The following is a 25,603-nucleotide window of genomic DNA, read 5'->3' on the forward strand; positions in this document are numbered from 1 at the left end:
GAAGGAAGGAAGAAAAAAAGGAAGATAGATTACATTCATCATAGATTCTTTAGTTAATCTAAATGGTAACAGTAGAGTAATGGTAATATTTTTCTAAGGTTAAAGTTCTGAATTAATGTCTAAATTAATGAATTTATGTCTTCTAGGAATGTGCTGTTTCAGACACTGAAATGTAAATGCGATGTTGTTTGTTTTAATGCTAAGGACTTTGTGAGGATAGTGCTGCAGCTCTGTGGAGATGACGGTTGGAAGCATGGTAAGTTGCAGCACTTAGCGACTTTGCAGTTGAGTTCTTCACTCCTCCTGGGCAGAGATGACAAGCGCCATCTTGTCACTTACTCTAAGGCTCCTGGTCTTTCAAATGTTGACATACACCTTATTGGCCGTAAGTGGAACAACACTGCCCTCCATGTGTCCAGGTTATACTTGAAATGGTATGTATTTATCTTCCTTTAGTACTTAAAATAATAAAGAATTAACCTACAAGGTATAGTCAGAAAGGAACTTGTTATTACCAATGGATTATAAACTCTCTAAGAATTTAACTGTAGACCAGAGTAGAAATAAACATCAAAACATTGTCAGCAGCTTTTTGTTTTTCTATTTCATTTTTTTTTTTTTTTGCCAGTCCTGGGCTTGAGCTCAGGGCCTGAGCACTGTCCTTGAGAAAGGATAGAGCTCTACCACTTGAGCCTCATCACCACTTCCGGGCTGTTTTGTATGTATGTGGAACCAAGGAATCAAACCCGGGTCTTCGTGCATGCTAGGCAAGCACTTTAACCACTAGGCCAAACTCCCAGCCCTTCTATTTCATTTTGTAATAATTCCTTTATTTTTACAAATAATTGTCAAAACATCAGTTAATTTGCTGGACTTAAAATTAGTCATACCTAATGTCAAAAGCAGCACTTTTTTTTTTTGTGACCCTCAACTTATGGGGCCATGGCCAGGGCTTCTGCTCAGCCTGTCTCTCCAAGCCAAGTCCTCTGTTGTCAGTTGCTTTCCTCCTCCTTGTTAGTGAGAGGAGTTGTTTGGGACCCAGATGCAGGACTGGCCCTCTCTCACTTGTGTGCTCCCCTGGCATCTAGCACCTCCCACCTCACCCTGAAAAGTGGTGTTGCTCTCTCCATGTCACTAGCCAGCCCTGTTCCCATCCCATGCCTCTGACCAGCCTGCAGAGGAGCTCCTAGCAAGCCTGCCATGCCTTAAGATTGAGGATGAAAAGCAGCACTTTTGAGCCAGACTTGTGTATGCTTGTGATGTCCTCACCCATGAGGCTGAGAAAGAAGGATCATGAGTTCAAGGACCTAGGCTATATAACTAGACCATGTTTCAAAAAAAGCAAAAAAGGAAGACAGCAGCACTGACCAGCGGTTTGGAACACAGAAGTAATTTTCTGTAGCATATAGCTCATATGTGTGGTAGGCTATATACATGAGTTTCTGCGTGAAAAACAATACATTTCTTATATTCTGAGGGCTTTTCTCCTGTGTGCATCCTTCAACATTCTTAAAGAACTGAAAAAAACGTAAGACTTCCTCATTTTTTTGCCAGTATCGGGGCTTGAACTCAGTGCCTGGGCTCTGTCCTTAGGCTTTCTCCAGGCTAGAGCTCTACCCCTTGAGCCACAGCACCATTTCTGGCTTTTTTTCTATGTATTTGGTACTGAGGAATCAAACCGGGTCTTTGTGCATGCTAGGCAAGCACTCTACCACAAGACCCCTATTTTCTCTATCTTTTTTTTTTATGCCTGGGTTTGAACTCAGAGCTTCATACTTGTTTGGCTTCTGCTTATTCAGCTAGAGGTGCTCAATCATTTGAGCCACACTTCCAGCCAGGCTTTTGGCTGATTATTTTGAAGACAGACTTTTCTACAGTTAGTTCAAACCTCAGTCCTCCAGACATTGGCCTTTTGAGTAGCGAGGGTCACAGGTGTGTGAACCACCTTGCCTGCCCGAAGGGTTTCTTCATATCTGAAGACTTTTCTATGCCATTTAGCGCCGTAGGGTTTTTCTTCCATATTAGTTCCTTCATGTCTAAGAAGGGCACTTGAATCTCATGGCTTTGCCCTCTCGTTTATATGCACAGGCTTTTTTCATTCATGAGCTTTTTCATGTACTTGAAAGAATTTCTAATATCTAGGTTTTTGCATTTTTTACACTCCTGAGTCTTTCCTTGAGCATGTGTTCTTTCATAACTTCAAAAGGAGCTTTAGCCCACTGTTTTCTTTCATAGGATTTTTTTTCCAGTGTGAGTTCTCTCTATTAAGGGACATGGAAGAGGCAAGAGCATCATTACCCTGCTGATACCCGTGAGATTTTCTTTTCTTTTTTTTTTTTTTTGTTGGTTTTAGGACTTAAACTCTGGGCTTGGGCAATGTCCCTGAGCCCTTCAGCTCAAGGCTATTTCCTTACTACTTGAGCCATAGCACCACTTCTGGTTTCTAGTGGTTAATTGGAGATAAGAGTCTCATGGACTTTAGTGCCTTGGCTGGCTTTGAATCATGATCCTCAGATCTCAGCCTCCTGAGTAACAAGGATTACAGTTGTGAGGCACTGGCGCCTGGCTACTCATGAGATTTTCTACAGTGTGAGTTATTGCATGTATGTAAAATGAATTAGAACAAAGTCCTTCCCCTATTTCTTGCATTAAGAGAGTTTTTCTACTCCGTTAGCCTGCTGTTGTATTAGAAATTAACTTCATAAATCAAAAGTTTTCAGAGTACTTTTCATTCATCAGATTCATTGACAGTATGGGATGTCATGTATAAGGAAGATTTTCCATTTTTACATTTATATGGCGTCTGTTTATATTTCTCACACTCATATGACTTGAACTCAGATTGTGATAAGATATGAAGTGCCTATAGAATTCTTCTTCTTACATGTGAAAGGGTATCAATGTATGTGAATTAATGCACCTTCTATCTGGCAAATATCATGTAACCCTTTTACTAATTACAATAAAAAAATTTGAAAAAAAATAATAAAAATATAAAAAAAAGAAAAAAAAAGAATTCTTCTTCTTATTATTTTTGCCACTTCTGGGGCTTGAATTCTGGGCCTAAGTGCTGTCCTTGGGTTTCTTTTGCTCAAGGCTAGCAATCTACCCCAAGCCACTGGCTTTTTCTGTAATTAATTGCAGATAGGAGACCTAGGGACTTTCCTACCCAGGCTGGCTCTGAACCATGATCCTCAGATCTCAGCCTCCTAAGTAGCTAAGGTTACAGGCATGAACCATCAGTGCCTGGCTGTAGATTTTTTTTTTTAGACAGGGTCTTTCTATGTAGTTCATGTTTCCCTATAGTCTGAACACCCTCCTACCTTACCCTCCTGAGTGCTGGTATTACAAGCATTTCCTACCACTATGGCCACCTAGTCATTTTTACTAGATAAATAGGTGAGAAAGGCAAATGGAGTAAGAATGTTCACAGTTGAACCTAGAAAAGCCATGAGTTTTCACTGTATAAATGTTTTGTGTGCCAATTGTGGGAACTCAGAATTGAACTCAGGGCCTGGGCACTGTTCCTAAGCGTTTTTGCTCAAGGCTAGCACTTTACCACTTGAGCCATAGTTTCACTGCCAGATTTTTCCTAATTAATTGAAGTATCTTACAGACTTACCTGACCAGGTTGGCTTTAAACCTCAGTCCTCAGATATCAGCCTCCTGAGTAGCCAGGATTCCAATCATGTGCCATCTGTGCCAGGCTTTGTATAATTATTTTAAATTGTGTACATGCTTGGAAATATTCATAAAATTTTGGGGCAAAACCTTTTATCATAGAGAATTTTTCTATTTTGGTGATATTAGGGTTTGAACTTAGATCCTTGTACTTGCTAAGCCCTTTGAACGACACCTATAGTGTACTTTCATGTTGGTTATTTTCAAGATAGAGTTTTGCTTTATGCTGGCCCAGTTGGAGATGCGATCCCCCTATCTGTGCTTCTTCCTGTCTCTGGGATGACAGCATATGCTGCTACACCCACCTATTGTGCTCCCCCTGTCCCCCAAAGTTGGGGTGACGGGTGCATACCACCTTGTTCCAACATTGACTGAGAGTGTGTCTCAAAAGCTTTCATGCCTAAGTTGGCCTCAAACTGTAATTCCCTTATCTTTAGCTCCCAAGTAGATAGGATTACAAGCTTGAGCCACTATTTTTGGTTATTATAGAACATTTCTAGCACACATAAAATTGCCTGTTTAACAGTTACCAATTTGAAGTCAGTCCTTTTCTTCTTTGGCTCTCCACAATCCAAACTCTAGCCCCCTGATCTTTTGTAATAAATCCTAAGCACCATAGAATTAAGCTGTAAATATTTCAAGTTATATGAGTAAAACACAAGGATTCCACATTTAAGGTGGCTCCATCTTATCCCCTTAGAGTTGGCAGTAATTTCTTCATATTTCTAGCAGTCCAATTAGTATTTGAATTTCCTCACTTGTTCTATGACACCTCTCATTTGGTTATCATTTAGTGTTGTTAGAATTTATTGATTGCCATTGCCTAGGTTCCTAAATTGCAGTATAGTGATATTCAAAATCTTTTATATCTTCTTGACTGAGACTATAGGTGTATACCATTAAATCTACCTACAATTTGTGTGTGTGTGTGTGTGTGTGTGTGTGTGTGTGTGTGTGTGTGTGTGTGTGTGTGTAGGGGTGCGTCCTGGGGCTTAGACTCAGCCTGGACACTGAGCTTTTTTGCTCAAGGCTATCAGCCTATCACAGCAATTTGTTCTTCAGACAGTGTCTCATTATGTAGTCCAGGCTGACCCTGAGCATACCATCCTCTGCCTCAGCTTCCAGAGTACCACACCTGGACTCATTTCCTGTCCAACTACTGGCATTTTCTTCTCACTGAGATTTGATTGGCAGATTGGGGTTTTCACTTTTGAGAATTTCCAGGGTCCAGCCCCCAGAGTTTTCCAATGCTGTCAGATTTCTCCAAGGACTTTCAAAATTTCTATAATAAAGACTCTAAATTGGAACAGTGACGTTTTTACAAGGCAGTGTAAATGATCCTTTGGGGTGAATCTGTCATCAGACCGCGTTGTGTGAGGTCATGCATTGCTGAGCTGGGGAGCAAGCAGCTACCTTGACTATTGGCTCTCATCCACAGCTTCAAATCTGCTAATAGAAGAGTCAGAGCATCTCACACTTGCATCAGCAGATGTAAAAGTCATGACACTAGCTTCTTTAGTAAATATAAATCTCTTAGACTAGTATAATTTAAAGATTCTGACTTCAGGCTCTTGTCCTATTTTATTGAGAGATCTACATTCTATAGTCGAGTATGGAGTGCTTCCCTCCTTAGTTTGGGATCCACCTCTTTCATGTGATGTATATGCTGAGGCTACCTTTCCAAAGAGTTAAAATTGTTTAAGGAGCTGGGCACAGTGGCGCACACCTACTACGACTACTAGCTACTCAAGTGGCTGAGCTCTTAGGATCAGAGTTTGAAGCCAACCTGGGCAGACAAATCTGAGACTCATATTCAGTTAACTACCAAAAAGCTGGAAATGGAACTATAGCTCAAGTAGTAGAGTGTTACCCTTAAGCAGAAAAGTTCAAGAACAGCTCTCAGGCCCTGAATTAAGTCCCAGGAGAAGTGCATGCTCACATGCATGCATGAGCAAGCGCGCGCACACACACACACACATACACATACAAATTGCTGAGATGATAAAATCACATGGGTACCTATCTTTGTACTTTGAAGGGATATCAATATGATATTATTATTTACTTGAATCTTTAAGAACCTTGTAAATGCAGGAAAGCACTGCTTATTTAGGTTTGTTTTTTTAAAATTAAATGAAGTTTTCCTTTTCAGTTGCTGGTTTTGTAGGGCTGGATCCCAGGATAGCTGCATGGCTCATAGATCCCAGTGATGCTGCACCTTCTTTCCAGGACTTGGTGGCAAAATACCTAGATAAGTCCACCAGAGTCAAAGCAAGCGGAGTGGATGGAAGTTCTTCAGCAAGTGTTGTGGTGAGTCATTTGATGAGATTTTTGTCCAGTTCACTACAATTCTTTTTTTTTTTTTTGCCAGTCCTGGGCTTGAACTCAGCCTGAGCAATGTCCTTGGGATTTCTCAAGGCTAGAGCTCTGCCACTTGAACCTCAGCACCATTTCCAACTTTTTTCTATGTGTGGGGTACCAAGGAATCGAACCCAGGTCTTTGTGCATGCTAGGCAAGCACTCTACCACTAGGCCAAACTCCCATCCCTAAATTCTTTTTTAAAAAACTTTTCCCACTTAATAAAGAAACATGTTAATAGCTGAAAGAGCATTTCCAACATTTATTGGCCAATATTCCACATTTCTGGTAGAGCATGATAAATAAGGATGGGATAATTCTGAGAAATCTGATTTACAATGTGATTCCGATGCCCTATTTGTCCAACTTTTTATGCTTTTCTACTTTTTGAAGAATCAGAATGTACGTGGGGACCTGCAGACACTCTACAAGCTCATGATGGACCTTTGTTCGAAACTGAAGGCAAGACATTGAAGTTCTGGGTGTATAGAACTGTCTTTACTCCCACCTACTCTCTGGGGCACAGTGGCAGTATCCTGAAGGCTGATTAACCTGCATCTCACTCAGGAAACAGAAGACTGGAATGATAAGACCTGAAGTTTTAAATATAACATGTTTCCAGATCTCCCCTTTAGCCTAGCACAGTGGGGCTTTCCTTAATCTTAGCTACCTGGGAGGCTAGGATCAGGAAAATTATGACTTCAGGCCAGCCTGGGTGAAAGAATTCATATGACTCCATTCACTGTGAGAATTTGGGAATGGTGGTATGCACCTGTCATTCTGGTTATGGTGGGAAGCATAAAATCAGAGGGTAAAAGGTCTAGGCAGGGGAATATCTCAAAATAACCAATGTAAAACTTGGCTAGTGGCATGGCTCACTAATAGGGTGCCTGCCTAGCAAGCACAAGGCCTTGATTCTAAATCCAAATGCTGAAAAAACAAAACAGTAGGATTGTTTAGTAGGAGTGTTTCTAATGATAGATAATAGGAAAGCTGAGCATTGGGCCAGGAGCATGGCCTCGTGGTAGAGTGCTTACCTAGCATGCACAAAGCCTTGGGTTCAATTCATCAGTACCACCAACACAGAAAAAACTGGAAGTGGTGCTGTGGCTCAAGTGGCAGAGCATTATCCTTGAGAAAGCCCAAGGACAGTGCCCAGGCCCTGAGTTCAAGTCCTAGGAATGGCAAAAAAAAAAAAGGTGAGCATTTAGTTTGGCTAGTGGTGGTGTAAAAACAATTTCCCTTAACCAGAGTTTCCTTGGGAAGCCACAGCCAACAGAGGGGCCAACCAAAGTAAGGAGCTATGTTAGAGTCGAGGGCATGGTGAAGGGAACCAGCAATTTGGAGATGCCTCCCAGGATAGGCAGTGAAAGACTTGTCTATCCCTGGGATCCAACACCCGCTGTTTTTGTCTCTTCCTTCTCTGAGTCTTTTGTTGGGACCCAAACATAGAAATCTATGAGGGCAAAAGAGGGGTTCCAGGTGATGAGGCCTGAAGGAGCCAGCCTGTCTCTGGGTTCGAGCCAGCAGAGAATGTCTTGAGGGCAGACAGAAATCATGAGCTAGATGCTGAGGCCCCGCAGTTTCTCAGAGAGCAGCAGGAAAAAGTAATGACAAAACTGATAAAGCTCATGGGAGAAACTTGAATAAAAGAGTAAGATTTTGTGATCTCAGAGTATGTGGTCTAGTGTGAAGATCCCCATGCTCCCTAGCTGGTGGTAGCAATTTAAGTTCAATAAAAATCTAAGGAACCTGGGTGCAGTGGCTCATGCCTGTATTCCTAGCTATTCAGGAGGCTGAGTCACTACAAAGCCAAGAGCCTGGTCACTACAAAGCCAAGAGACTCTTATCACCAATTAATGACTAGAAAAATGGGAAGTAGGGCTGTGGCTCAAGGGTAGGGTGGTAGCCTGGAGCTGAAGAGCTCAGGGACAGTGCCCAGGCCTAGAGTTCAAGCCCCATAACCCGGCCCCCCCCCAAAAAAAAACTAAGGAATTCGGCAAGCTTATTTTGAAATTAAAAAAGAAGAAAAACAGCCTGCCAAGTTCTTAAACCTATCCTAAAAAAATGAGAAAAAGTAAAGGAGATTGGAATGGAATCTATCTTTCTCTTTCTTTCCTTCTTTCTTTTGTTTTTGGTGTGATGTAGGACTTAAACTCTGGACCTGGGCACTGTCATTTGAGCTCTTCAGCTCAAAGCTTCCACCCTACCCCTGGAGCCACAGTGACATTTCCCTGTTTTTTAGTTCTAATTGGAGATAAGAGTCTCACAGACTTTAGTCCTTTGAACCTTGATCCTCAGATCTCAGCCTCCTGAATAGCTAGGATGACAGGTGTGAGCCACCCTGCCATGCCTGGCCTGGGTGGAATTTTTCTGTTTAGCATTTCTGAATATCTGTACTAGATTTTGCTGACAAAATAGGATGTACAACAGAAATAGGAGTTTGTCTTGAAAGAACAAATGAGAAGAATAGATGGTAAACTCCCTCTCACAGGAGTTGCCTTACTTCTAGCACCACAAATTCAGGTAGCTTGTCCAACAAATACAACAATTTAAAATAGCATTGATATTTCTTCCTATGAAACAGGTTTATGGTTTATGGAAAGTATTCTGCACTTTGGAGCTTCCTCTGATACCAATTTTGGCAGGTAAGTTACCACAAGATGAAATATAGTCATTTTTTTCTAGAGACTCTACAGAATTTGGAAATGACTCCTCTTTAGCTTATCTCCTAACTCATGGGCTCTGAAAAGTCAACCAACCCATTATTTTTCCCTCTATAGCAAGAGGGTTGGGCTGCATTACCCATCTACAAGTATGTCAGAGCTGCTGACAATCGGCCATTGGGATTCCTCTTATTCCATAAAACCAGGAGGAGGAGGAAGAGAAGAAGATCTTTCTGACCTTAATTTGTTGGCAGTTTTCTATCCTGACCCATCCTCAAGTCCTGTCCTTCTCTCTAGCCTGATGACTCTCCCATAAACTCCAAACATGGTTCTCTCCTGTGCCTCTGACCATTGCCATGAGCAACTCTTCAAATATGGAGTGTAAAGGGCCAGGCCAGAGTTAGCCAGTGCAGGCCCCACGCCTACCCCACCTCAAGGCCAGTTGTATTGAAGTTCCCATTTCCTCTAATGGATCTTCTGCAGAGGTGGGGCCTAACAGGGGCCTTGTAAATGGGAGGGCTCTTTAGGCTACTGAAGAAGATTCTTTACTGCAAGGCAAGTATGATTTACCTTGGATTTCTAACCATAGTGATGGAAAATCACAAGATTCAGGTGAACAAAGAAGAAATGGAAAGGACGTCAGCATTTCTGGGGGTGAGCTGTTCTTTCACGTTCTTCATACTGTCATTTCTTTCCGTGGATTCTGTCTCTTTCCTTCTCCACTGGTTGCAGACTGATGTTGATGCTTTTCCTTCTCACAGACTCCTGGAGGGAGGACCAAAGAAAAGTTGAGGGATTTAAATCCTAGTGTGGGGAGCATGCACACAAGGCCCTCCATTGCCTCTGCCCCATGTGTATGTGTGAGGACACTCATGGTATATGCTTCCTATGTGGATATGGGAGCATACACCGCAACTGTGTTCATGTGTGTGGGAAAGCATTACATGAGGCATTTAGGTAATAGAAGTCAGGTTTTCGTTTGGACTGCAGTTTAAACTCAAGGCTTTATACCTGCTTCAGTGGCTTTCTGTGGCTCTAACCACGCCACGCCTTTAATAGACCTACAGAGTCCTTGAATGTCAGGTTTGCTTGCAAGAACCTTGCCCTCTAGAATCTGATGATGGAATTATTGGGTTTCTTTAACAATAAAAGTATACATTGACATGAACTTGGAGATATAATTTTATCTACATAAATATAGAAGTCTATAATGGGATATATATTCTATAGACATATTAATATATATAGATTGATATATATATGACATACAAAGACTCAGCTTAATTTTAATTATGTCCTTAAATTTATGTACAAGTGATTGCATATGGAGATTTTTTTCTTGAATATTTATTTGTTAAACTTGACATATGAAAAATGATTAAAAAATCAGCGCTAATAAAATCTTTTAAATAAAAAAGAGACAGAAACAGTAAACATAAAAATATAGAAAGATACATAAAGCTGTATGAAAAAAAAGGCATAAGATTTTACCTTAAAGAAAACTCTGGTGTAAATGTCACTTAGGTTAAGGCATGGGATATCCAGATCCTTATATACTTTTCCTGCCAGAAACCCATTTCTGATGTTAAAAGCCTTTATGGTTATTCTGTTTTGGCTTTTCTTTGTGTTTTTTTTTCCTACTTCAATTTTTTAAAGTAGATGTTTCTACAAACAAGACAGATTGATTTAGCGTTGAAGTATATGTAAATCAATAACTGTAAGAAAATAAAACGTGAGAACTTTCATTCAGCCTTCTGCGTCCCAGCCTCTCTGGCATGGCTTTACGTAGAGTGCTTTAGACTGTGTTGTGGAGAACATCTGGTTTCTTCTAGGTTTCCCTCATTAAAAAACACATAAAGTTTAATTTTCGTTTTCCTGATAACGGATGAGAGTAATAACTTTTCTATTGCCATTAGCTCTTAGTTTCCTTTTTTTTTTTTTTTGGCCAGTCCTGGGGCTTGAACTCAGGGCCTGAACACTATCCTTGGACTTTCATCAAGGCTAGTGCCCTACTACTTGAGGCACAGCACTACTTTGGTTTTGTGTGCGATTGTGTGTGTGTGTGTGTGTGTGTGTGTGTGTGTGTGTGTGTGTGTGTGTGTGTATCCAGAAAAGGGAAATGGAACCCTGAGCTTCATGCATGCTAAGCAAGCACTCATACCACTAGGTCACGCTCAGGACACTTTATTTTCCTTTTTTTTTTTTTTTTTTGGCCAGTCCTGGGCTTGAGCTTAGGGCCTGAGCACTGTCCTTGGCCTTTTTCAAGGCTAGAGCTCTACCACTTGAGCCTCAGCACCACTTCTGGCTTTTTTTCTATGTATGTGGTACCAAGGAATTGAACCCAGGTGTTCGTGCATGCTAGGCAAGTACTCTACAACTAGGCCAAACTCCTGGCCCTAATTTCCTTTTTTAAAGGATCTGTTTAGATTATTTACTCATTTTCATGTTTTCTCCTACTGCTCTCATACATTCTGATAAGCCTCTCCCTTTCTGTCTTGTTTCATGTGATGCTGGATACCTTTTTTTAATCCTAATATTGTTATTTAAAACTTTTTTTTTTGCTTTTGTGACTGAGGTTCAGGTTGGCCGAGTGCCTGCCTAGTAAGTATAAGGTTCTGAGTTCAAACTTCAGTTTTACCCCCCAAAATTTTTTTTGCTTTCTTCAGTTTGTTTTCATAGATTTGGGGTAGAGTAATTCTATAAGTCTAAAAATTCCAGTGTGTGTGTGTGTGTGTGTGTGTGTGTGTGTGTGTGTGTGTGTGTGTGTGTGTGTGTGTGTGTGTGTGTGTGTGTGTGTGTGTGTGTATGTGTGTGTATCTCCCTTTTGGTAAGCTATAGATTTCTTCTTATCCCATTACCTGACTTTTGTTGGAATTGTTTGATTAAAAAAATTAACAAATTGTTGGGGCCTGGAATTTGGCCTAATGGTAAGAGTGCTTGCCTAGCATGCACAAAGACCCGGGTTTGATTCCTGAGTACCACATACATAGAAAAAGCTGGAAGTGATGCTGTGGCTCAAGTGGCAGAGAAAAGCCCAAGGACAGTGCTCAGGCCCTGAGTTCAAGCCCCACAACTAGCAAAAAAAAATTGAGTGGGACAAAAACACGAGAAGGGGTATTAGTGTTCAAGAAGTAATGCACCCGTTACCTGATGAATGTAACTGTAACCCTCTATACGTTACTCCAGCAATAAAATACAATAAGTTTTTAAATTAACAAATGTGAAAACTATCAGAATATGTTTATCATATATTCAGGCTCGTCTCAAGGAACTGGAGCAAGAAGCCCATTTTGTTTCAGGAGAACACTTTCTTATAATGAGTAATAATCAGCTTCGTGAGGTAATGCTAAGTTTTTGTATTCTTTCAAAACATAACTTTCTTACTCAGGAGTTAAAATGGTGGTTTATTCTGAGTTTTTAAATATTATTTTATATTGATTAGAAAGTATTTAAAGCTGGGTGCAGTGGCTCACGCCTGTAATCCTAACTACTCAGAAGGCTGAGTTCTAAAGATCATGGTTCAAAGCCAGCCTGGGCACAGCAATCCATGAGACTCTTTTCTCCAATTAACCACCAGGAAACAGGAAGTGACGCTATGGTTTAAGGGGTAGGGGGTACTTCTGAGCTGAAGAGCTCAGGGACAGTGTCCAGGCCTAGAGTTCAAGCCTTGACACACACACACAAAAAGAAAGTAAGTTAGTTCATACTCATTCCCAAGTGATGAACGTGTTGAGGTCCGGTTTTTGAGTCTTTAAATTTCAGAAGAAGTACTAAATCAAAATCCAAGCATCTGATAATGCTCAGTGTGTGTCTGGCTAGTGGCTTCATCTGGGTTGAGGAAGGTAGTTTCCGTAGAGCTGGTGCTCTCTCACGTGTGTACCTTGCTTTTGTTGAAGATCCTCTTTGGCAAGTTGAAGTTGCACCTGTTGAACCAGAGGACTCGTCTTCCCAGAAAGGGGCTGCAGCAGTATCCATCCACGTCAGAGGCAGTGGTAAGGGTCAGCATCTCTCTGTCTGACACTCACTGCTGCATGCCTGGGAGCTGCCCTCCGTGCCAGAAGAAGCCTTTTGGCTGCTCCTGGCCTCAGACCAGAAGAGAGCGACAGTTACTCTCCAGGAGTGCCTGGCTGGCTGGCTGGACTTCTAGCAAAGATGATTTTGTGGAGTTTTGTCCTTACATTGTGTTTGTGTTTCTTTGTTTTGGAGTCGGGTCTTGCTGTGCTGTTTAGACTGACTTCACACTTGAGCCACTACTGTCTACACCTCTGAAACCTGGGCTTACTGAAATGTATGACACCATACCTGGCTTAAAACAAACCCCTGACAATCCAATCATGCCTTCTTTGCTTCATGGGCCAAAGGGACTGGAAATGAGGGTGGAGTCCATCACCAGTCCTATTCCCAAAGTTTACTTTACACAACTGTAGCTGTCCATCCTTTAAGAGGGATGAATTTCAGCCCGCATGGTGGCACATGCCTGAAATCCTAGCTATTCAGGAGGCTGAGATCTGAGGATCAAGGTTCAAAGCCAGCCTGGGCACTGAAGGACCTGAGGTTCTTATCTCCAATTTTAACCTGTAGAAAATGGAAAGTGGGGCTTAGCTCAGGGTAGGGTGGTAGCCTTGAGCTGAAGAGCTCAGGGACAACGCCCAGACCTAGTACAAGCTCCATGACCCACAAAAAAAAAAAAAAAAAAAAGGATGAATTTCTGAAGTTTTCACGTATACCTACATTGTCTTACAAAATTGTTCATTCCTCTTTCTTTTTTCCTTTCCCTTCCTTGAGAGGATACACTTTTGTGTGTGTGTTGGCCCTTCGACTTGAACTCAAGTCTTGAGGACTGTCTCTTGTCTCTCTACCATTGAAGCCACAGCTCCACTTCTGGCTTTTGGGTGGTTAATGGAGATATGAGTCTTATGTCCTTTTATTCCCGGGCTGATTTTGAACCATAATCCACAGATTGCAGCTAGGATTACAGGTGTTCAGAGCTGACAGGTGTCCAGAGCTGACAGGTGTCTTTCCTGAAGGGACTCCAAGTGGAACGCAGTGAAAGTAGAGTCATGTTATTATGGGGAGTATACTGGTGCTTGGGTTTGTACTTTCTGAGCCATCTGGCTTTGGTTTATGGTGGTCAGAGTAGCAGTTCTGCTACGCTTTCAGGGCTCTCCGATGGGGGCTGAGCTCTGGTACTCTTTCAGGGCTCTCCCATGGGGGCTGAGCTCTGGTACTCTTTTTTTTTTTTTTTTTGCCAGTCCTGGGCTTGAGCTCAGGGCCTGAGCACTGTCCTTGGACTTTCTCAAGGCTAGAGCTCTACCACTTGAGCCTCAGCACCACTTCCGGCTTTTTTCTATGTATGTGGTACCGAGGAATTGAACCCGGGTCTTCATGCATGCTAGGCAAGCACTTTAACCACTAGGCCAAACTCCCGGCCCTCTGGTACTCTTTTAGGGCTCCCTCTGGTTCTCTTTCAGGCCTCCCCGGTGGGGACTGAGCTCTGGTACTCTTTCAGGTCTCCCTGATGGGGGTAAAGGGTGCATCCGGGTGGGGTGGTGTTCTATAGCCGTTTGGCTTCCTGCTGGCAGTCTTCTTTACTCACTCCTGCCTGGGAACAGTGGGAATTCTTGCTCCACAGTAGACACACCCAGGGTGAGAAAGGGTTCTTCATCAGCCACATACAGAAGGCAGCTTTAGCATTTCCTCCAGTGAAGTCATATATTTTAAGACATTGTAGGGGATTCAGATTCTGGGAAAGTGGTCTGACCTTGGGGTTAGGAAGCCTTCAGCATTTCTGAGAGTTGACTCTCATACGTCATGTAGTTATACCCTCTGCTGGGTCTCTGTTATACATAATGTATACAGCTGTGCTTTGGATACCCTAGCCACGAACAGGGCAGGTGGCTTCCCTGTTTATTCAACATTTGTTGCACCCTAGTTCAGAATTAAACAGTTTGTAACTTGATGGGTCATCATAAAACAGCAACCATTCCAGGGCGGAATTGTATTAGTCAGAGTTCTCCTAAAGGGCAGAACCAATAAACCAGATATAGATATATGAGAGGACATTTATTTGTTTGTTTGTTTGATTGTTTCTTGTGTTGGTCCTGAGGCTTGAACTCAGGGCCTAGGCACTGTCCTGAGCAGAGCTTTTTTGTTCAAGGCGCTGCCACTTGAGACACAGCTCAGTTTCCACCTTTTGTGTGGTTAGTTGGAGATAAGAGTCTCACAGACTTTCCTGCTGGGCTGGCTTTGAACCATGATCTTCAGATCTCAGCCTCCTAAGTAGCTAGGATTACAGGCGTGAGCCACTAGCACCCACTGAAGGAGAGTTTTATGAAGGAATTGTCTCACAAGGTTATGGAGGCTGAGAAATCCTATGATTGACCGGGCGCAAGATGGAGATCCAGAGATACTTACAAACATTTCTCAATCCAAATCCTAGAGCCTCTAGGAAACTGATGGTGTAAGTCTCAGTCTCAGGCAGGAGGCCTAAGGGCCTAGGGACCACTGGTGTAATTGAGGTTAGATCTTTCCTTTGTCAGCCCAAGATTTGCTAACCTCCTCTGGAAACATTTCACAGTAGAACCAGATGGAACACTTTACCAGCCTCTGTACATTACCTTGATATAATCAAACACCTAGAATTAACCATCGCAATTATCATTATCACAGAAACATATTTACCTAGTGAGATAAGATTCCCTAACATGAAAGTAGGATATTAAGGGGGAAAATATCAGGTAGAGGGACATGTTTTAGACTGAACTGTTCAGAACTTCAAAAAGTGGAAGCTTGAAGATAAGGACCTACCTGTGCCAGGACTGGGGAGCAGGGCCTGGCATCTTGGGGCTCTGGCTGCTCAGGCCCCTGAGGCTAAGGACCCCATTATACTGTGCTGTGAAGCCCATGGGAGGACCCCAGATTTTTGTATGATGGATAACCTTGCAATGGCTCTTAGGTAGATTACTTTAATAGACTATACACATGCGCATCAAGCAGAAAGTGCAGTTTCCACACGGTCCCTGTTGCCGCCCATGCATAATCCCTGCCACCACAACTTCATTCACAGATGTACATTTGTTACAATTGTGAGACTACACTGACACATTATTAAGTTAAGGCTCACTGTTAGTGTTGGACATTCTATGGGTTTGGACACGCGTATAATGCCATGTGTTGATCATTATTGAATCATGCAGGATATTTTTTTTTGCCAGTTCTGGGGCTTAAACTCCTGTCTGAGCACCATCCTTGGGCTTTCTCAAGGCTAGAGCTCTACTACTTGAGTCAGAACATGACTTCCAGCTTTTTTCTATGTATGTGGTACCGAGGAATCAAACCCAGGTCTTCATGCCTGCTAGGCGAGTACTCTACCACTAGGCCACACTTCTGGCCCTGGTGCAGGATATGTTTACTGCCCTAAAAATCCTCTTTTTCCCCTCATTTTGGTCTGTCTCCACCCTAATCTCTTGTGACCACTGACCTTTCTACCATCTCCATACAAGCCTGCCACACAAGTCCTTGGAGCCACATAGTATGAAGCCTTCTCAGACAGGCTTCTTTCACTTAGTCATTTTAGCTGACATCTCATTCATCTTTCATGATTGAAAACCATTTATTTATCATTGAATAATATTCCACTGTTGATTTATCTACTTACGTGCTGAGGACATTTGTTTTTCTTGTTTATACTGAGGTTTGAACTCAGGGTTTTTAAAGTTTATATGGTTATAGTTACTTTCATAAGGTAATGAGTATATGACTTCTTAAACATTGTTGTCCCTTCCCATAAACTCAGGGTAATGACTCACTTTGCTTGCTCAGCTGGTACTCTACCATTTGAGCCAAGCCTGTAGCTCCGATTTTTGTTAATTATTTTGGAGATGAAGTCTCACTTTTCTGCCCAGGCTGGCCTCAAAGCATGATTTTCCAGATCTTAACCTCCCAAGTAGCCAGGATTGTAGGCATGAGCGAGCCCCAATTCCTGCTGAAGGTTATCTTGTCTTCAAGTTGTGGAAGTTATCGTTAACTCATACAGACTTGAGTTTCCCAGTCCCTTTGGTAGACACCCAGGAGGATACTTGCTGGTTCACATGGTGAGAGGACACTCAGTGCGACAGGAAACCACCGCGCTTCCCTCTGAGGCGCTGTACCACTCAGCTCTGGCAGTGGCACCTTCTCCTTGACACTGTGTTATCAAGCTCTGAAACTGCCATAGGCGTCGTCGTGTATGTTTAAATTATCATTCTTGTATCTGGCTAGAGAATGGAGGCGACTCACTCCTAATCACCAGGCCTTGTCACCATGATGCAGGTGAGGGCAGGAAAGTGGACAGAGCAGGTGGACTTCCAGATCGTTTCAGAACAGAAAGGATCTTTAGTACATTCTTGTGCATGTAAATAACAGTGAGGCTCCCTGAGTGTGCACCTGTGCAGCTAGACACGGCCACTACTCTGTGAGCTGTCAGTTGTTCAGTCTGGGGCATGTGCAGTCAGAGGTGCACACGGGGCTGTGTGCCATCATCTGGACAGGTGCTGTGTCGAGGCGTGTCTGTGGGAGGAAGCCAGGGGGGAGTTCTGTGGAGATGAGTCCTGCACTTGCAATGCACACTTGGAAGCTGTAGGCTGGTTTCTATTGCAGTCTTCCGAGTCAGTGGTGCTCCGCTCTGGCTGGAGAGTTTGAAGATGTAGATACCCAGGTACACAACTGATCCCCTGACTCAGAATCCGCCGGGAAGCCTAGCCACTGACAGCACTTCACTGATCTTGATACGTGGCCAACATGAACAACCACACAGCTGAACTCTGAGAAACTGATAGTGGACGTCAGGGAAAGGAGGCGCCAGTGGGAAAGTGGAATGGTGGAGTGTAAGTAAGGTCAGAAGGGTGCGGTGTCACGAGCCAGCACTGATTTCAATAAAGCTGCAGACCTGTAGGCTTCCTGCGGCCTCTGTCTATCATGTGCAGCACTTTGGCCATAGTGCTGTATGATCAAACACTTAATTCTTTTTAAATGTTTTCAGACTTGTGCTGTCAAAATGTATGCACAGTTGGCTAGACTGACAGTGGAAAGCAGGTGGTTATAGCAGCAGTCAGGGCTGGCAGGTGTTACACCCTTCTCCTCCATATCCCCAGTGCCCTCAGACATGGTGTTGTCTGCGTCTGGTGCCAGCCAGCTGGCCTGGTACTCCCTTCCTGCTGGGCCTGGTGGACTTGCAGGACAAAGGTGCTGAGTGTGGAGTAAATACAGTTATTGAGGCACTTCTTAAACTGGACATTACTGGCAGCTGGACAGCTAGTTGGTATTTTATCTCCATTTCATGCTGCAGTGGAGGCAACCCTGATAACCGTGTTGCATACTATTGGATTGGAGGGCTCCTGTCTTTGCAACCATGAGTAAGTCAAAAACAGCATTTCCTGATGAAACTTAAGTGGTTAAATTGTAGGTGGCATTCACTGCAGCAAGATTACAGGAAAACTTGATGAAGCAAAAAGACGATCTTAACAAAGTGCTCACTTCTAACCCAAATAAAAATGAAGATGAGGAAGCTGAGTTTCAATGTACAAAATCTGAAAAACAATGCAGCATTTGTATTCACATGCTATTGGTGCTTTTGTAAATGTAGATGATACTGTTGTATATATAGCCTTCCTTGATAAGATTTCAGAGGTTTGTATTTGGGATGTAGAATAATGTGGACTTTGAGATGAAAGAACCTAGAAATGCCATGACTTAAAAGCTGCATCAATTTGAAGAATGAGGAGTTTTGCCTAGTGGTAGAGTGCTTGTCCACCATGCATGAAGACCTCAGTACCACATACACAGAAAAAAATTGAAGTGGTGCTGTGGCTCAGGTGGTAGAGTGCTAGCCTTGAGAAAGCCCAAGGATACTGCTCAGACCCTGAGTTTAGGTCCCAGGACTGGCAAAAAAAAATGAAAAATGATCATACTGAGGCATTTTATAAAATTAGCACAGTGATCTACCAAGTAGGGTAGCACATTCTGGCCTTTAGTGACGTTGTGAATGTCTTGAACTTGATCAAGATTATAAAATGTTTTATGTACCATCAACTGATTGAGTCAGCTGAAGAGCTCATCAGATACAGAAGATACACAGATGCAACCAGCAAGTTTGTATCTGTCATGAAAACAAAGCCTAGTGTGCTAAATATATAATTTGTTCAAAAGAAAATATTTGTTGCCACTTCCTAAGGACAAGAAACCCACTGAAACTATTGGAGTATGTCCTGAAGTTTTACAGATGGAATGCTCTGAAAAATCAAAACATGCCTATTTAATTGAAGAATTGCACGATAAAACTTATTCAGGATTATGAATCTGCTCAAGAACATAATCACCAGCCGGGAATTTGGCCTAGTGGTTAAAGTGCTTGCCTAGCATGCAAGAAGACCCGGGTTTGATTCCTCGGTACCACATGCATAGAAAAAAGCCGGAAGTGGTGCTGAGGCCCAAGTGGTAGAGCTCTAGCCTTGAGAAAGTCCAAGGACAGTGCTCAGGCCCTGAGCTCAAGCCCAGGACTGGCAAAAAAAAAAAAAAAAGAACATAATCACCAGCAAATTCAGGAAAGTCTAGAGAAAGCACAGAAACTATCGAAATTATTATATAATCTTGAGAGTAAAAAGAAATGTCAAAAAGCAAGAAATCAGCCAGGTGCCACTAGCTCATGCCTATAATCCTAGCTACTCAGGAAGCTGAAATCTGAGGATTGCAGTTCAAAACCAGCATGGGTAGGAAAGTCTGTGAGACTTATCTACAATTAACTGCCAGAAAACCGGAAGTGGTGCTGTGGCTTAAATGGTAGAGTGCTTGCCAGCTTTGAGCACAAAGAGGCTCAGGGACAGGCCCTGAGTTTAAGCCCCACAACTGAACACCCCCCCCCCAAAAAAGAAAAGCATGAAATCATTAAAGTATACTGAAAATTAGCATTGTAGTGGCACTCAGATGACTTCCAAATGAGGAAAGAAAAATGTTGAGAAATAACAGCTGCCAAAAGCTATCCTCTCTGCTCCAGAAGTCAAGGATGTTGTCAATGGAGAAGACTGTCTGCATGCAGAGAGCTAACAAGAAAGTTGTTGCAACCCTTTCCGCAGAAGCTGGGCCTCCTGGCGAGGGTCCAGAGCCTTCAGCTCAGCAGGATCATTTAGATTAAATTCCGCTTCAATTAAACCAACTTCTTTCCCTTCTTCCTTTACTTACATATATATGTAAGTATATCTTATATAATATATGTATATATATTAAATATGTATATATATATATATTAAAGCCACTACTGGGGCTTGAACTCAGAGTCTCATGCTATCCCTTGGATTTTTTTCTTACCACTTGAGCCACACCACAACTCCCAGGTTTTTTTTTTTTGCTGGCTAATTGGAGATAAGACTAGGATTGGTTCCCCAATCTGACTTTAAACAACAGTTCTTAAATCTCAGCCTCATAAGTAGTTAAGATTATGGTGTGAGCCATCACTTAATTTTTCTTAAGATTAAAAAGAAGGCCAAATCCACTCTGAGCATCATAACCCAGGATATGATAAGGACCCCTGCTCAGCCATGTTCATCTCTGCACTATTCACAATAGCCAAGCAATGGAAACAACCAGATGCCCTACTGCAGATGAATGGATACAAAAAAATGTGGTATATATATATATATACAATGTAATTCTACATAGTCACCAGACAAGATAAAGTAATGGCATTCACTGGGAAGTGGATGGAACTAGAGCAAATCATGTTGAGTAAGATAAGTCAGGACCAAAGGAACAAAAGGCCCACGGTCTCCTTGATATGTGGATATTAGATCCAAACAGTGCAAGAGCGATGACTCAACACTGGGGTACTTAGGGTCATTGAACTTGGAGATATAAATATAAGACATATAAATCTATGATGGGATATATATGATATAGACATTGATATATAGATTGATATGACATACAAACTCTCAGCTTAATTTTAATTTTGTTCTCAAATTTATGTGCCAGTGATTGCATGCAGAGATTCTATTCTTTAATACTTGTGTGTTAAACTTGATATTTGAAATATGATGTAAAAAATCTTTTAATAAAAAAAAAGAAAAAACAAGGGCCAGGAGCATGGCCTAGTGGTAGAGTGCTTGCCTAGCATGCACAAGGCCCTGGATTCGATTCCTTGGTACCACATACACAGAAAAAGCTGGAAGTGGTGTTGTGTTGGCTCAAGTGGTAGAGTGCTAGCCTTGAGAAGCCCAAGGACAGTGCCCAGGCCCTGAGTTCAGCCTCAGGACTGGCAAAAAACAAACAAACAATAATAAGCCATGTGTCACTGGCTCACATTTGTAATACAAACTACAAAAGAAGATGAAATCTGAGAATTGTGGTTTGAAGCCAGTCTAGACGAAAGCCTGTGAGACTCGTCACCAAAAGGCTAGAAATGGAGCTGTGGCTCAAATAGAATGCTAGCCTTGAGCAAAGTTCTCACGCAGCACCTAGACACTGAATTCAAGCCCCGGGATGAGCACACTTGTGGATACACACACACACACACACACACACACACACACACACACACACGCACGCACAAGATTAAAAACAAACCTTGTTTTGAGGTCCTAGTGAAAAAGATTCAAATACTTTCTTTTGTGCATGACCAGAGTAGAGAAATGGCTGATGTTACCCATTCTACAATTCAGGTTGATGAGTGCACAGGGCAGGGAGGTGAGGAAGGTTGTTTCTGACAAAGTGGTCTATATTTATTTCAATTACTCATTTGTAGCTGTGACTTTCTCTAGCTGCAACCTATTGGTGATTCATATTTTCGTTTTTTAGTTAAACGCTCTGCAACACCTCCATCCATTACCCAGGATAATTTTGGAATACAGACGGGTAAGTGGACATTTTTGTAAGTAGTTTGCAAGAATGCTGTCTGACCCTCCTTGTGTTAATGCGCCACATTTGCTCCAGCACCCTCACTGTTCTACGTGAAGAGTGTTTTCCCAGCAAACTTTGTGTTATTTCTGCTTCCTCGTACCATGATGTGATCTCACCTCTGAGGACATGCTCTGCCCGTGCTGGCCATCTAAGGAGTCCTAAGTAGAGGACACTGACAGCCTGTTACTACTGTGGCTTCATTGTGAATCAGATACCAACCCACAAAAGCCCCCACCTTCCTGTGGAAGCCCAGTGTTTTTGTTCAGTAACATTTGCCAGAGGCTAGAGGACTCTTATCCTGCAGTACTCATGCTTTCTCTGTACACACTCCTGCCCATTTCTCCAGTGCTCTCTGTTGCTCATGAACCACATTTATAACCTAAATGATGCCCTATTACCTACCGAGCTCGTGGACTGCTGTCCATGTGCAGAAATGCATCAGGCAGGAGAGGGCAAATGCACCTCAGGGGACACTGGGACATACTTATTGACCTGCTAATATTTGCAACTTCTCTGCAAATCTGAAATATTGCTGAATAAAAGGGTGAGGTGGCACAAATGGTCTGACTCGAGGAGATTCCTTTTAGCGAAAGAACCCAAAGGTGTAGCTCCTCTGAACATTTAAAATACTATTTACTAAAATATATTCTAGGAAATGGAAACATGAGGGTTGTTGTTCTTGATGGTGGTGGTGGTGGTAGGGTGATGTTTTTCTTTTGTTTTTTTTCCCTTGTCTTTTTAGAGGGGGGCATAGGGGGTACATGAATGGAGGGAGAGGGAACAAATGGAGTCATGGTAGTCAGTAGGCACTATGTAGAAAATTACCTATGCAGCTTGTGAGCTGGGATGGGAGGAGAACAAAGGAAAGGGTGACATTTCCCAGAAAAAAGAAGAGTACTGACTACCTTACCTATGAAATGGTAACCCCTCTGTACCATTGCTTAATAACAATATATTTAAAAAGAAGGGCAGGATAGCAACTTTCTCTGTGGAGAGTGCTGCGCAGTCCTTGCAACGCCTGAGGTCAAATGAGGTGACTTTGACAGTGTATGCCCAGCACTGTTTTCTTTCTTTTCTTTTTCTTTTTTTTTTTTTTTTTTTTTGATTGTGGGACTTGAACTCTGGGCCTGGGCACTGTCCCTGAGCTCTTCAGCTCAAGGCTACCGCCCTATCCCTTGAGCCACAGCACTACTTCCTGTGTTCTTATTTAAATAAAACAAGAAAATGACAATTCTTGTCATTCTTGTCTTTGTGATTTAGGTTCACAAGATCAAGTCAACCTTTGTAGATGGAATTCTCGCTTGTATGAAAAAGGTAACTGAGGCTTAAAAAATAATACTGGTCTTAGAAACCTGGCTCATGACTGAACTCAGATACACATAGAATGTTTACAGTTCTCTTAAGTGATGAAGAAGTCTTGGAGCTGTGGACTGCCAGTTATTTGTACAAAATGGGTTGACGTTAGATCTTAAGGCTTCCATTTATGAAGCAGCTTTGCCCCTAACCTCATGCTTTCACACCCACTGCCATGTCTCTTTTGTGAGCTGTTGGGGGCAGATCTTATTGCTTTTGTTCATACATGAGGAGCCTGCAAGCTCAGATCTCTATGACTTGTTTGAGACCATGCAGCAAGTAACAACCTATCTGTGACACACAGTCCCACCCTGAGCTCTTCAGCTCAAGGTTACTACCCTACCCTTCAGCCACAATGCCACAGTGCCACTTCCGGTTTTCTAGTGGTTAATAGGAGATAAGAATCTCACTGTCTCTAGTGCCTGGGCTGGCTCTGAACCTGATCCTCAGATCTCAGCCTCCTGAGTAGCGTGAGCCTCCTCACCTGGCTCCATGACAGGTTTTATAATCCAAGGACATGTTGGGATTGGTAGTTCAGGGCCGCAGCTTGTGGACCTGCAGAGGAGCGGGGAGCATTATGTAAGTGGAAGGCCCACACTTCCTTACTTCACACAGCATTGACTGGGTTTAAACAATCTTTTTAACGTTCCAGGGCTCTGTTTCCTCTACATGGAATCAGACCGGAACTGTGACCGGAAGACTTTCAGCCAAGCATCCTGTAAGTTAAACACTACTTTCCATGCCTAGCCATTGAAGTTTTTCCTAAACATGTATTTGCCCGTGAACATTGTGTTCCCAAGAGGAGACCTCACATGGAGAGCGATGCTTCCCCTGCTCTCATACCACTGAAGTTTATAAAGGGCAAGACTTGTAAGGGGCTAAAGGAGCTAGGAGAGGATTCCTACCCTTAAACCCGGCCACTCCTGTGCTAAAGACAGGTCCCTCTCCCCTCCCTCATCTTCCTTTTTAATTTGTGTGGGTCAGTTTGGCTTCTGGCTTCCAGAAGTGTCTCATAATTACCTCCTTTTGTTGTTGTTGTTGAAGACTTTCTAGTGAAAGCAAGCTATTAATACTGCTCAGTTTTTGATACGGTTTTTGTTTTGCTTTTGTTGTTTCTGGAGCCATGCTCCAGAAACTTAAAACAACGTGTGTGTGTGTGTGTGTGTGTGTGTGTGTGTGTGTGTGTGTGTGTGTGTGTGTGTGACAGAGAGAGAGAGAGAGAGAGAGAGAATGAGTGAGTTCTGGGATATGAACTTAGGTCCTGGAAGCTGTCTGTGAGCTTCTTTTTTCCCCCAAAGCTAGCAGTAGCTTTGTAGCCCTTGAATCATGGCTACAATTACAGCTTTTAAAAATTATTTGGAGATAAGAGTTCATGAATTTTCCTGCCTAGCCTGGCTTCAAACTTCAATCCTCAGATCTCAGCCTCCTAGATAGCTATATCCCATATCCCTTCTCTCAGTTTCTTGATTTTGTAAGATATGCATTGAATTTTATGACCGTATTCTTTTCCCTCTCCTTTCTTCTTGCATCTACCCACTTAGGATTTTATGCTTAGATGTAAATATATGAGTGAAATATATTGATAATTTAACTATATTATATAACATGTAATTTATGAATATATGTAATGGTAAAGAAATTCGAGTAATAGAGAAGTTTATAGAATAAGAGATTGTACTTGGACATGGTAGTTCATGCCTATAGCTCCAGCTACTTGGGAGGTAGAAGTAGAGAGATTAATACTTTGAGGCTAGACCAGCCAAAGTGAGACCCTATTTCGAAAACAAAAATACAAATGTAAGGACTGAGAATATGAATCAAGTGGTAGAGTGCTTACATAGCATGTGTAAAGTGTTAAGTGGTTCAATCTCCAATGCTGGAGAAAAAAAAGCCAAGAAGGGGGAGGCAGAAAGAAGGGGGGGGAGGAAGGAAGAAATGTTATGATTTTTCTATTTCTTCAGGTGTCTAGTAATTTGCAAGTATTTAGTAACATTCTGAAAATTATGTTCTGGGAGTCTAGGTCCTGTTTTAAAAACAGGGGTGCTTTTGTTTTAGTGGGGAGCCATCTGCTGAACCCCGGGCCTCGAGTTCTGCCCTGTCTCCAGGTGCCGTGGTCTCACTGCATGCTCTACACTAAGTGTGTAGAGTCTCTGCTTCTGGGTCTCCCAGGGGTCTCTGGAGGAACTGTGCTGCTTTCTCTTGGCTCCCCTGTCAGTCCCCTTGTGCTGTGGATGAAACTACACAGAGGAAACAAGGCTGAGCCAGGGATCTGGAAGCAACTCTGGATGTGTTTCCTTGAGCTCCTCTCCCTCCACGTTCTCCATTAATTTCTGGTTCTTCTTCACCCACTTTTCTTGAGTTTGTTTTTGTTTTCTGTATTCCAACCAGAAATCTGAGGCCTCAGTCATCTGACTCTGCTGCATACTACTTGCCTCTGGCCTGCTGTCCAGGACCAAGTGCACAGAGCCACGACTCTGCTGCTCAGTAGTGCTCCTGATTCTGGTTTGAGTCTCTGGTTTGCCTACTTAGAATCTTAACTTGATTTGCTTAACGTAGGATCTTCAGATTGTTGCCCTGTGAATGCTAACTTTTTGTTTTATTTTGTTTTGTTTTGTCA

General features: G+C 42.5%; 1 protein-coding gene and 1 pseudogene across 1 annotated transcript in view; both read left to right on the forward strand.

Annotated features, from left to right (window-relative positions):
- The window catches only part of Poln (DNA polymerase nu), an 85,730-nt gene that overhangs the window by 19,344 nt on the left and 40,783 nt on the right, over positions 1-25,603 (forward strand). The window contains exons 5-14 of the mRNA XM_090343922.1: positions 147-256; positions 5,834-5,991; positions 6,434-6,502; positions 8,628-8,688; positions 9,296-9,360; positions 11,963-12,046; positions 12,603-12,698; positions 21,532-21,588; positions 22,894-22,947; positions 23,639-23,704. Coding sequence (XP_090200048.1) covers positions 147-256; positions 5,834-5,991; positions 6,434-6,502; positions 8,628-8,688; positions 9,296-9,360; positions 11,963-12,046; positions 12,603-12,698; positions 21,532-21,588; positions 22,894-22,947; positions 23,639-23,704 — 820 coding nt within the window. The remainder of the gene's footprint in view (positions 1-146; positions 257-5,833; positions 5,992-6,433; positions 6,503-8,627; positions 8,689-9,295; positions 9,361-11,962; positions 12,047-12,602; positions 12,699-21,531; positions 21,589-22,893; positions 22,948-23,638; positions 23,705-25,603) is intronic.
- LOC150056046 (dnaJ homolog subfamily C member 3 pseudogene) lies at positions 17,008-18,396 on the forward strand (annotated as a pseudogene).

Source organism: Megascapheus bottae, chromosome 13 (genome assembly GCF_031878675.1).
Source record: "Megascapheus bottae isolate mThoBot1 chromosome 13, mThoBot2.hap1, whole genome shotgun sequence".
NCBI lineage: Eukaryota > Metazoa > Chordata > Mammalia > Rodentia > Geomyidae > Megascapheus > Megascapheus bottae.